The 12,739-nt window shown below is 58.0% G+C and overlaps 1 protein-coding gene across 1 annotated transcript in view; it reads left to right on the plus strand.

Annotated features, from left to right (window-relative positions):
* PMEPA1 (prostate transmembrane protein, androgen induced 1) overlaps positions 1 to 12,739 on the plus strand; it is a 58,084-nt gene that overhangs the window by 37,139 nt on the left and 8,206 nt on the right. Inside the window, exon 2 of the mRNA XM_059895760.1 lies at positions 11,473 to 11,627. Coding sequence (XP_059751743.1) covers positions 11,473 to 11,627 — 155 coding nt within the window. The remainder of the gene's footprint in view (positions 1 to 11,472; positions 11,628 to 12,739) is intronic.

The following is a 12,739-nucleotide window of genomic DNA, read 5'->3' on the forward strand; positions in this document are numbered from 1 at the left end:
GCCTGGGCTTGGCACCATAATAGGATGTAAAAGTTGCTCTGGGACAACCACAGGTGGGCTTTGAGGGTTGAAGAGGAGTGCGCCCTCCCCAAAGACTGGGCAGAAAGGCTCCTGCTTGCCAGTCTTATGCTGGCTGTGAGGAAGCTGCAGGACAAGGAGACAGCATCGTGATGGTGTGGACAGACTGACAGTGGCAATAAGACACAGACCAAGGGAAGGCTAAGTCATGACACATACATTTTCTTGGAAGTCATAGCAGATATCCTGGTTGGTATTTACAAAATTAACCACCAGTGATATGGGAGAGCTTAAAACTGCCAGAGAAAGCCAGAGAAGGAAGTGACCGCGGGGGCTGGAGCAGTGGGAACTGGGGTCAGAAGCCAGAACAGGAGGAGGAGGAGGACGAGAGAGGGCATCCCAGGAAGGTGGACCACCCTGGGCAAAGGCCCGGCAGAAGGGAAGAGGAGATTCTGCTCATAGGGCAGCAGGGATGCCGTTGGCCGAGAGGATCGTGTAGCAATCAGGAGGCAATTAGCAATGAAAGTAGGAGGCCGGGGGCTCTGAGCCGAACAAGTAGCCCTCGTGAATGGCAGCTGATGTTTATGGGCCACTTAACGTGCTCCGGGCACTTGATACGGATTCAGCCACCCCGTTCATCTGCATGACTTAAGCTGGCTGCTCCTGGTGCCCCGCTCCTCCAGATGAGGAAACTGAGGCGCAGAAGATGAAATAAGGTCCTGAGGTCACATGTTTGGCCATAGGTAGAGCTGGGGTTTGGATCTAGGCAGGCCAGCTCCAGGGCTCCCGCCGATGCCGCGCTAGGTGTTTGCTGAATCAAATTCAGTTCCTGGGAGCCCGAGGGTGCAGGGGAGCTTGTCCTGCTCTTATAGCTTCTCCAGCCTCTCCTGACGTCTGACCTTGGCCGTCATCGCATCTCCTGCTGCTGCCCTGGGTGAGACCCAGAATGGCTGGGCCCTTCATGGTCCTAAAGGAAGGGGCACCCGCGGCCAGCGCTGAGATCCCTCCTGATGGAGCGGGTCTCGCCGACCCCGAAGCCTCCAGCACGCGGCCGGGTTGATGGAGGAGCTATTGAGAAGCGTTCAATACCGGCCGCATTGTGGGCCGATTCAGAGCTGAGCTCTTTGTCCGAGAGGCTTGGAAACGGAGCTGCATTCACTTCCCCTCTCCTGGCGCTGCCCTCCAAGCCCCTCGGAGCTCATGTTGGGAAACACCAGGCTCTTGAAAATTGGTAATTGAGAGAAACATCTGCTGGTTTCCAAGGAGCACACGGTGACTCCTGAGTGGTGAGGGCAAGCGTGAGTCGCGTTGTCACCGCATGCTGAAACTCACACACACACACACACACACACACACACACACACAGGCACACACACGCCTGAGTCTCTTTGGTATGTTAATTAAGGTGGATTAAATTAAAGTTGTCAATGCTTGTTATAAAGATACAAGCAATATAGGCATACAAAAAGTAAAAAGGATAGACTTCCTCTTTCAGAAGTAGCCATCACGAACAATTTGATTTTTATCCTCATTTTTGCTATAAAAATGGGTCCATATTATATATACTGTTCCAATTTCATTATTTCTGCTCAGCAGTAATTGCAAACAGCCAGCCATCATCCGACCTATAGATCACCCGTTCTCAGCCAGGGGTGATTCTGCCCCCCAGGGGACATTGGGCGATGTCTGCAGACGTTTTTGGTTGTCACAACTTGGCAGTTTTGGTGCTACTGGTATCTAGTGGGTAGAGGCCAGGGGTGTGGCTAAATATCCTACAATGCACAGACCGCACCACAGAGAATTATCCAGCTCAAAACGTCAGTAGTATCAAGGTTGGGAAACCCCACAATAGATTTATGTATCTTTCCAGTGGCCCCATTGTATTCGATAATGAGATAGACACCAGGATTTGTCTAGTGGGATTTGGATGGTCTCTGGTTGTTCACGTTTACCAAAAACCCTGCAGAGGTGTCCTTATACGTATATGCTCTCAGGTCCTTCTGCGAATTTTTCTGTTGGATACAATCCTGGAAGCTAAAATTGCTGGGTGGAAAGGTAGTGTGCATTCCAGATGTTGGTACTGCCATGGTGTCCTCCGAAGTGATTATGGCCATTGACACTGCCACCTCACTCACCCATGCCTCCCCTCCTCAATTAACGAAACGCATTTCATTTATTTTAAATAACTTTCCATTGCACCTCCTCGTCCATTGACAGAAACGGCTCTCTCACCGCAAATTCACTCCATCCTGCCAATAACTCTCGAACGGTGATTGCTATTTTGCTGACAGTGGGTGTTTAAAGACGCTCGATATCAGTGACAATAGAAAAAAGAAAGTCCCATTAGTTCTTTCCATTTGGATAATAGCAAGAAAGATAAAAGGCACTGCTTTGTCTTTCCTTATTGAAGGAGCATTTAATCATGAGGTTCTAAAATGATTATACAGGTCTTCTGCTCTCCCTGGAGTTGATTTCACCACCGCGTTCCCACACGCACTTTGAGACCCGGGGCTCGCCCATTGCCCAGCTGCAACCCCTTCCCAGGCCACCTCCCAAAAGGTGACTTCGGGACGTGTGGGGTGAAGTCCCAGAAATGAGCGAGACTCCGCACGCTTCTGCCACTCAGGTACAAGAAGGCAGTTCGCCTGTAACCAGGACAAGGTATCTTACTAGTTAAAAGGAGACGCACACATAAGCAGGTTATGTGGGGCTAATGATTTACCATCAACACCCTTTAAACCTGGCCCTGTATTTATTGTCTAATTAATGAACCTTGACTGTAGGGTCGCCTGGGCTTCCGGATGCTTCCACCGCCACTGGGACAGACTAGAATGGACCTTCTCTGTTAGGCTGCAGCTGTGGGGGGGCTGTAGAGCTGCGTCCGGTGCTCCCATCCCGTGATGCTCTAGACTAGAGTAGATGAGTATAAGAGTTGAGAGACTGATGCCCACGTGCTTGGGAGCTCGGTGGGGGGCAAGCCCAGCAGGCAAGTGCATGCGTATGTGTGTGTGTGTTCGTGTTCATGCATGCACGTGTGCGCGGGTGCAATCCGGGGGGGAGAGGGAAGTGGGGGAAGGGGTCAGCCGGGCAAGGAAAGGCTGGAAGTGGTCGGGCAGAGGTTGTGGCTCACGTGTGAGCATGGACCATCCCCTGTCGTCCCATTCGCTCTACAGCACCACACACTTTCATCCCTGGAGAGGCCGTCAGTCCAGCCAGTGTTGGGGAGAGACAGGGAGCCACAGTCTCACAGGGCAAGCTGTGCATTCATCCACACACATCTCCCCTCTCCAGGCGAGGGGAGGCCAGGCCCGGGGACTAGATGACCATCTGACACCTGGGTATCACCTTGGGCTCCTCAGCCGGGGCCACCTGGAGGGGCCATCAGGCCCTTCCCTGCCCCACCAAGGGCAATCTCAGTGCAGCACCTAATCTCCCAGGGCCAGTCAGAGGCTACCCTATGCCTGGGCTCCACTGCCCTCAATCCCAGGCTGAAAGGCTTGACCCAGACCTGCTGCCAGACCCAGGATGACAGCACCTCTGCCAGGAGACACCTGGGAAGCCCCATTACGGGGAGCAGCTGCCTGTTTGGATACTGACAGATGCTTCTTACATCTTTGTTTTTCTCTTTTATTATGAATGTAATTACACATGCTGAGTGTGCAGGAGTGTGTGTTACAAGGAAGGGGCCGTCCCCTCTTGGCACCCACCAGGGTTAACCACACCTGTCCCCTGGTCTGTGTAGACGCATGTAGTCACGGGCATATGTATTTATCACAAGATTCGCTTTTGTTTTAAAATACACACGTTTGTGCTTTTCTAAACAAAGATGGGCTCGTCCTATCTGGTGGCTTCTCCTCTTTCTCATGGGGCATCTTTTTGTGTCAGTGCCCACAGATCTGCTGGCCGTGCCTTCCTGGTTGCGTCGGCCCCTTGGAGGGACGTTTAAGTGGTTCCCAGTGATTCTCCCTTTTCGTGCAAACCTGCAGCGGGTCTTCCTGACCCTCCTCTGTTTACCTGAGAGCACTGCGATCCTTTATTCCACACATTCATTGTGCGTCTGCTCTGGGAAAGGTGCTGCGGACACAGAATGCTCACAGAGTCACTGGACACTGGCATTCGAGGAGGGAGAGGCAGGAAATAAGCGGTTAGACAGGCCGCATGTAGCCTCTGATTAGAGCTGCAGAGGAGAGTGAAGCCGGCACGGGACACGGGGTCCTGGGGACTGGGGCAGACACTGGTTCAGACAGGATGCTCAGGGATGCTTCCTGAGGAAGTGACATTGGAACAGAGACCAGAAGGTAAGGAGGGAGCAAGCCCGTGGATGTGGGGAAAGATCATTCCAGGCAGAGGGAGAGGCACATGCAAAGGCCCTGAGGTGGGCTGTGTTGGGACCTTTTAGAGAACACAGAACAGAAAACTCTTATTAGAGCAGGGAGAGCCAAAGGGAGAGAGTCCCAGGAGAAATGCACGTGGAGATAAATACCCAGGAAGTGATTTGCCTGGTCAAAGGTTCTCTCTTGGAAGTTCTGAGAGATTGTTATTTTGCTCTGCGGAGATGCCCCCAGCTTGCACCGTCCATCAGCTACCGCACTGGCAGAGGGGCCCGCTTTGATGGACCTTCTCCAGCTACTGTGGATTCCACAGCTCAGGTCTGCGTAGGGGCAGGGGATAGGTGTGGCCCAGGGCCTGGAGTTCTTGGTTCCCCGTAATGAGGCTTCCCAGGTGGTCTCCTTGCAGAGGTGCTGTCTTCCTGAGTCTGTGGCTCCAAATCAACTCATGTAGTTCTCACCACAGCCATGTGAAGTGGGGACTGGGTGATCCCCCTTTTTTTTTTCCCCAGATGAGGACACTAGTGATATACCGAAGGTCACAGTTTAAGTGGTAAAGTTGGGATGCGAACCCAGGAATCTTGGGGGCAGACCTCGTGTTCTGAGTCTGTACCCTAAATTCTTCCATGAGCAGCAATGCGGGAAGCCCCAGGCCCCTGTGCAAGGCCGGGTCCCCCCGCCCCAGCCAGCCTAGAACTTGTTTGCCCCTAACCCCCAACACCAGACAACAGTGGATAGTATCTCACGGTTATGTGTTCCGGTATCAGGTGCCCGGAGCCCAGCCGTGTGCTTGGCACAGAGTAGGTGCTGGGTAAGCGGTGCGGTCTGTCTTTAAAAAAGAGAAAACTGGCCTAGATTTGCTGCCCACCTCCCAAACCTTAAGAGAAAGATCCATTTTTTACTTACGAATGGTCTTACCCTAAGAAATAAATGTGCGTCAGGGGTGTTTGAAATGGCACCAGGAGCGATCAGAAAGTTATTCCTTTGACGTCTGGTTCAATTTTATTTGAAATTCCAGGGGGGGAAGGAGCTGGGTTCTTATTCAAATGCAGTGGTGGAGGAGGGGCAGCAAATGAAGTGGCAGGAACCCCAGGCAGGCTAGAGCTCCAGTGAATGACAAGGAGGCCTGCCCCGGCCCGTCGCATCCAGGCAGGCCTAACGAGATTAGATTTTCATAAATTTCAGACAGTGCCAATTCCTAATTCCTCGGTGTACGGCCGGGAGGCCAGACAGGGCTGCCTGCACGGGCTGTTTGTTAACCAGGAAGCACGCTGGCTGCCCCGCCGCCTGGAGCAGACGCGATGGGGGCAGGCGGCGGGGGAGGGGGGAGAGTCGTCTGGTCTGGAGACCTCCCGTGGGCTGGCAGGAGCTGGGTGGACTCTGGCCCAGCTCTCCAGCCAAGGAGGGAGAAAAGAGCTCCAGCACCGGGCTGCCGCTCCGATTATTAACTGAGAACCCAGTGACAGTCGTGCCCACACATCGCATGGTGAATTCTACACCAGCCCCATTTACAGCTGGGAAGTGGCCGGACAGGGGTTTGAACCAAGACTCCTGCATTTGGTTCAGGTTGTGGCTCCATCACCAAGAACAGGGGACCATAAGCTTGGATGCAAAAGAATTGCATCTTTACCTTAAGCAGCCCGAACAGGAACATGGGCACCAAACCACAGGGCATCACAGCACCTGCGATGTGGTCGCCAGCGGAAACCACAGGCTGCCTATCGCATCGAAACCTGCCGGGTTATATTTAATGTGATAGTATCCCCGGGTCACACGTGTGATCCTGTATATTCTTCCTATGTCGCAAGTCTGGTTGAGAGTTTGAGAACTATTTTGATACAGTTGGCATCCTTTCAAAGCCTGACTTGAATTTTTATTCGGTTTAATTTTATTTTAAAAAATCTCATTGTGAGAGCGCGTCCTGGCTCCCCCAGGTGCCGGAGGAGGAAGCCTCGGAGTCAGGACTGTTCTCTGACTCCTGGTCTGACCGACGATGCGGCCCCTCGGGGGTTTGTGGGAATTAAGAGGGAAGGTCCTGTTCTGGGCGGGTGCTTGGCACTCAGGTAGCAGCAGAGGAGAGCGCAGCTGTGAGTATCTTTATGCAGTTTCGTGGGAGGTGCCCAGAGCTGCCCTGAGTGCTTGGCACGAGGTCCTTCTCCCCATCCTGCGACTTTCCTCCATGCTGGTGGGGAGGCGGTGACTGCTGGCCATGATACTGGCTTCGAGGACCACATGACAAGTGATGCTGCAGCCAGTCCTGATGCGGCCTGGCGACCAGCCCCACCCCACACAAGTGCCTGGCTTGAACCCACACCGTTCCTGACATTCCGGGGCCACGGCACTCAGGACCGTTGGGTGTGGGGCATCAGCCTAACCTGGCCCTAAAAGTATGGGCTTGGGGGGTCTGGGCTCTCTTGGGCTGTGTGGCCTTTGGCCAGTCACCTCCCCTCTCCCAGCCTCAGTTTCCCCATCTCTAAAGTTGGCGGCGGGGGTCATGTTAGTATCTACTTCACAGAATGCTGGTGAGGGTTCAATAAGATGATGCCCGTAGGGATTCGGGCTGTGCCTGGCCTTGAGGGGGCTCTCGGCGACGCTGCCTCTGTCACTAGTGTCAGAGGGGCTGGGAGAGGATCGGAGATGCCCGTGCACACGTCTCGAAGTGACTGCGCCTGTCTCTGGAGGAGAAGACAAAAGGAGGGTCAGGCCGCTCCAATGAGGCGGACGAACCTGTTAATTTGAAATTATTCACGAGGAAAGAAGACACTCAAATTAGAATGACCTTACTTTGCATGTGGAAGATGGGCTTAGCCACCCCCAAGAGCCTGCCGCATCCATCACCCACCCCAAGGGGGAGATTATGAAGAAAAATGGCAGGATGTCTCCCCCACCCCCACCCCCCAACAGCGAGAGGACTTGACGCCCAGAACACAATGAGGGAAATGTGATGTTTCCTCCCCAAAGGCTCCTGTCCTCGGCACAGGTCCTTGGAGCAGAGACCAGTGCCCAGAAGTCCAGCCGCCACCCTGGGTGACCTTTCTGGACTGACCCTGGGGCAGAGGCCCGTGAGGCGTGCTCAGCGTTTCCAGGGCATCGGCCTGGGTGAGGGGTGCCTGTTGTCCCCAAAGGCATGTTGGGAATTGTGACAGGATCACGTGCTGTTTCCTGCCCCGTCCTGAGCTCTTGACAGCTATTATTTCATCCCCGCGGGAGCTCACAGGGGTGCATATGCCCAGGGTCACACAGCTAGTAGCTGGCAGATGCAGGAAGACAGGACTGGGCATCCTCAGAGGTATTCCCAGCCTGGGAAGGGGAAACTAACAGGTACTTTGGGAAGGCTGGGAGAATTGAGCAGAGTTTCCCCTTCTCGCTCCCTGAGGGAGGCTCTGGGTTCGGGACCGGCCCCGCCCTTTGATCTAGAGCCATTTCTCCCTATGCCTCGGTTTGCCCATCTGCAAAATGGCAGTGGTGATGGCTGGCACCTCACAGCCTTGGGGGAGGCGGGCTCAGAGCAGCGCCGTGCTTGTGTCGTACATGTTAGTATGCTGACTGCTGTCCCAGTGAGTGGTCACCACGACAACGGGGAGCTTGGGCTGTGGACCAGCCCGCCATCTCCTCTCGCTCTAGTCTCCCTTTGTCTGTGCCCAGGCTTTGCTGTGAGTCCCATGGTCACAGGAGACTTGAGCTGAGTGGGGAGTGGTGGTTGGACCCACGCCTTCCGCCACTGTGCTGGGCACTTGGCCCCATGTCCAGCAGGGTCGGTGTGGCTCCCCATCTTGGGGGCTCCTCCCTTGGCTGGAACTCCCGAAGCCGCCCGTCCTGCAGGCTTTGGCCTGCTCGGTGCTTTCAGAACTCTTGAATGTGTTGCCGGCGTTAAGGGCCAGGCAGTTTCTAGGTTCTGGGGAGATGGGGAGGTGTGGCCGCGCTGGGCCAGCCTGCCTGGGGGCTGTCCTGTTTGGCCCGCTGGGCTTTCAACTAGCAGTGCCTGTCCGGAGTGCCCTGTGGACCTGGTGAGGAGGAGCTCCTGCTCGATTAGTGATGCCTGCTGTGGGAGCAGGACTGAGGAGTTGGGCACGAATGCTGAAACCCAGGCTGCCCACAGGGGCCAGGCAGATGATGTCAAGCAGGATGGGGGCCCCGGTGGAGCTTGGGGCCAAGTGGACAGCACAGCCTGTGTAGTGAGGGTGGCTGTCTGCAGCTCCGTTCCTTTGAGTGGGGGCAGGGGACTGTGCACGCACGTGCCCTCAGGTCCCCAGTTTGCCACCGTTCCCAGCAGGTCCTTTCCGATGCACTTCCGGGAGAGGTGGGTTCCTGTCGCCCGAGGCAGTGTCTCCTGGAAGGAGCACCCTGAAAGCGCAAGTTCACTGTGGTGCTGTCGGCGGAACCAGAGCCCCCTCACCCCGTGGCCAAGGTCAAAACACCCAGCCCAGGGTGTTCTCTGCCTCATGGGTTGGGGTGAATCACCTGCCGGCTGGGGGTGCCTCTCCTGCACCCCTCAATGCCCCCCCCCCCCCACACAGCCCGTGTCTCTGCACGGCCCGGAATACCCAGCTCGGTCCTGCTCGACCCTCTCTATTCCGGCTTACGGGTCGGGCCGCCCTTGTTTTGCCTCGGCTGGAGTGCTGCAGAACCCCCCACGAACCGTGCTCGCCTTGAAGGAGTGCTCCCCGCGTGCTGGGCACGTCACCCTCGCACCACCTCCTCCTTCCACGCAGGGAAGCTGGGATGGATTCAGCGAGTCAGGGTCCCAGAGCCAGCCTGGGGGTCCCCTTGGGGACCTGCCGAAGGGTCTCGGGAACCCATGGGAGTCTCCCTCCTCCTCTGGCCAAGACCCCAGGCCTTTGGCTTCCAGAACAGAGCCTAGAAATGATTCGTGGTTTCTCTTTTTCTGAGCGTTTTCCCCTCTCTTCTCCCACGTTGATGTGCACAGGGCTGTGGCCCAGGGACCAGGGTGGTCACGTTGGCGCTTTCGGCACCCGTGGCTCCTTCCTGGGGGTGACGCTTCACTCTGGGCCCCGGCCCCCAGGAATCAGGTCCTCCTGCCCTTTTGGGGTCGGGAGAGCTGTGAGGCTTGTTCACACCCGCTCGGCCTGCTGGGGCCTCATCCACTGCCCTCTTTCGGGCCCTACCAGGCCTGCTGCCTCAGCCGCTGGACAGCACCGGGAGGAGGGCAGAGGCCTGGCCAGGGCCCCGCAGGCCGCCGGGGCCGGGGACAGAGACAGAGGCAGCGCACACCTCCTTTCCTGCAGGCCCGGGCGGGCAGGGCGCCTGGAGATGGCGGGGGGAGGGGCAGAGAGGTGCCCACCCCCAGGTCCCCGGCGGGGTGAAGAGTGCACGGCCTGGGGGGAGCGGGCGCAGGCCTCTCCGAGGGGGGCCGTGGGTGTTGCACAAAGCCAGCCTCTGTGTCTCCTGAATGGGCAGCTTTATCCCGGGCCCTAGCCGACAGGCCCTGGACCAGCCCGTCTGGGGAGGCGAGAGGTGTGGCCGCGGTGATTGGGGCTGAGGCCAGAGACCTGGGCTTTGCCCAACCCAGGCCCTGCCGTCCTCCTGGCGGGAAAGCGAAGGAGCCTCTCAGAGGGTTTGGGGCTTGTCCGATTCCCCGCTAGGCGGGGCACGGCCTTCTGGGGCTCGGGAAGGTCTCACCAAAGTCCCTGGCTACTTCCTCCTCCTTCCTGGGCCCCCCAAGGCGAGGGAGGAGTGCAGCTCTGCACAGGCCAGAGCCAGGGCCCAGGCTCCAGATCGAATTCCCGGGTGCAGAGGCGGACGTCCAGTGGGTGGTCGAGCGGGGGGAGCCACCAGCGCTGGGCCCTTGGGCTACGCGAGTCGGTCACTAGGCCTGAACCTGGCTCTCCTCACCTGCGAGACGGGATGATGAAAAGTACCCGTGTGTACGCTCAGCCCTGAACAGAGGTCCTCAGCCCCGGCACACTCTTTGTCGCGAGGTGCCCTGTGCCCTGTAGGATATTAAGCAGCACCCTGGCCCCGCCCTCTAGGTTCCAGGAGCGCCCCCAGTTGTGACAAGCCACTAGTGTCCCCAGACATTGCCACGTGTCCCCTGGGGGTTAGACTAACACGACTCACTGACGGCCCCAGGCAGACATTGGCACAGTTGGGCAAAGGCTTGACGTGGTGGAGGAAGGTGGGCGTCCTGCAGAGCCCGGGGGGGAAGAAGGGGTGGCCGGGGCTTCGGAGAGGATATGCGGGCGGGCTGCGTGTGGAGGAGCTTCCGCGGCTGTACCAGCAGGGACGGCCACCGGGCCGCATCGATCTCCCGCGGGACACCGAGGCTGGCGGCAGGAGGGCTTGCCCTCACCGGGTTTGGCGGGGCCCCGCTTGAGCGACCCACGAGCGACTCGGCCCGCCGCGCTCCGCCCGCTTTCCAGGCCCCACCTGCGGTCCGCCCCCGCTCCCCCAGCTTCCTTGCGACTCTCTGGGGGGGAGGAAAAGCTGAGTCAGTGGCCCTGAGCTTGAACCTGTGCCCCTGGGGAGCCCTCCGCTAATTGCTTGTTAGCGGGGTAGGGGGGCCTTCCTGCCTGCCCTCTGGGATGGTCCGTGGGCGGCCTCAGGCTGGGGGAGGCCGGCTGCGCCCCCTCTGCCGCCCTGTCCGTGCCCAGGTCCCCGGCGTCTCGCCCGCCGCTGCTGGGGACTCTGCTGGCACCAGGCACGGCCAGCTGCCGCGCCGCCCGACACGGACCCGCTCGAGTCAGCAGAAACCGCCCCGACTCCGGCAGGATCAAAATAACCTCCTTCCTTTTCCAGCACTTGAGGGTTTTTCCGCCTTCTGGGGGAAAAACAAAACAAACCCGAAAAAAAGAAATGAGAGTTGCAGTGTTCGCAGCCGCCCGGAATGTGGTTTTTCTGAGGCCTCTTCCCGGCGGTGGCCCGCACACACTGTGTCCTGTGGAGGGTGGTGTGTCTTCGTGCGTCTCGTGCGTGTGACAGATGTGTCTGGACATGGGTGTGTGATCTGTGTTCGTTTGTGTTGGTGTGTGTGGGGGTGTGGGTAGGGGTGCTGGGCTTTTTGTGTATTAGGTGTGCATGTGTGTTGGGATGTGTGGACGCTCGGATGGCCTGAGCCTCCGCCTGCACCGGGGTCCCCGAGGTCTCACGTGTCCCCTTGGTCTTGCAGCGGAGCTGGAGTTCGTTGAGATCACCATCATCGTGGTGGTGGTTATGGTGATGGTGGTGGTGATCACGTGTTTGCTGAGCCATTACAAACTGTCCGCTCGCTCCTTCATTGGCCGGCACAGCCAGGGCAGGAGGAGGGAAGACGCCCTGTCCTCGGTGAGTGCCCGCCCTCCCTGAGTTTCCGGGGGGCCTGTGGACGCCCCTGCTCAAGTGCCCACGGTGTCAGCGTCGGGTGCTCACAGGAACTGACAGCAGGGAGACAGTCTGGGGTGGGAGGGTGTGAGGGGGAGGGCTTCTAGGTATAGGCAGTGACCCAGATGGAAGGGAGCCCGTGGACCAGTCCATGCCGTGGGGCTTTGGTCCCCAGACCCATCCATCCATCCATCCACTGGACAGACATCTACTGGGCACCCTCTGTGTGTCTAGAACCCTGCCAGGCATTGGGGGGAGATAGCTTTGAGCAAGTCGCAGCGGGTTGCTGCCTGATGGGCTGGATGTAGACAGACAGGAGCACCGGGTGCTCTGACGGAAGCTGAAAGGAATCACCGGGAATCCCAGAGTGGCTGCTTTACCCGGGACAGTCGAGGTGAGCCCCTGAGGCCGATCTCTGAAGGGAGAAACAAGGGTGGGGTGCAGAGGGGGTGAGTGCAGGAAGGGTGAGAAGGACAAAGGCGGCACGGTCCTTGCTGTCCCTACAAAACTGTAGTTTGATATGTTACTAGAATCGTGTGCCCTGTTGGGCATTCTGGAAACCCAGGAATATCCCCACAGAACTCCACAAACTGGGGCAGATGCAGCAGCTCCCAGCGGTTTGGGAACTCGCCCTCCTCCGGATCTGAGCACCCACGCTCCCCTCATTCACCTGCACCTTCGGTGCCACCCCTGCCCGCCGCTCCGTGTTCCTCAGCAGATGGGCCAGGGGGCGGTGCAGAGTCCGTCACTAAACAGTTCCCATCTCCACGCCTGTGAGGTGTAATTTAACAACCTGGACAGGAGTAGCTGTCTGAGGGACGGGCTGCAGATCACAGGGAGAAGGGGGCCCGGGGGCGGCCCCGGGGCTGTGCAGGGAGCACATCTCTGAGCCCGTGTTCACCGGGCGCTGGGGGGAAGCGGCAGCGGGCATGGCCTCCCGGCTCTGGGGGACGCCTGGGGCCGGTGCTGGTGCCCAGAGTCTGTGGGACTGAGCCGAGTCAGGCTGGCAGGCCTGTCCCTAGCAAATTTGGGCATCTCAGCTTGCGTCAGGCCTCAGTATGTCACCAGCTTGCCAG

This window comes from Balaenoptera ricei, chromosome 15, assembly GCF_028023285.1.
Source record: "Balaenoptera ricei isolate mBalRic1 chromosome 15, mBalRic1.hap2, whole genome shotgun sequence".
NCBI lineage: Eukaryota > Metazoa > Chordata > Mammalia > Artiodactyla > Balaenopteridae > Balaenoptera > Balaenoptera ricei.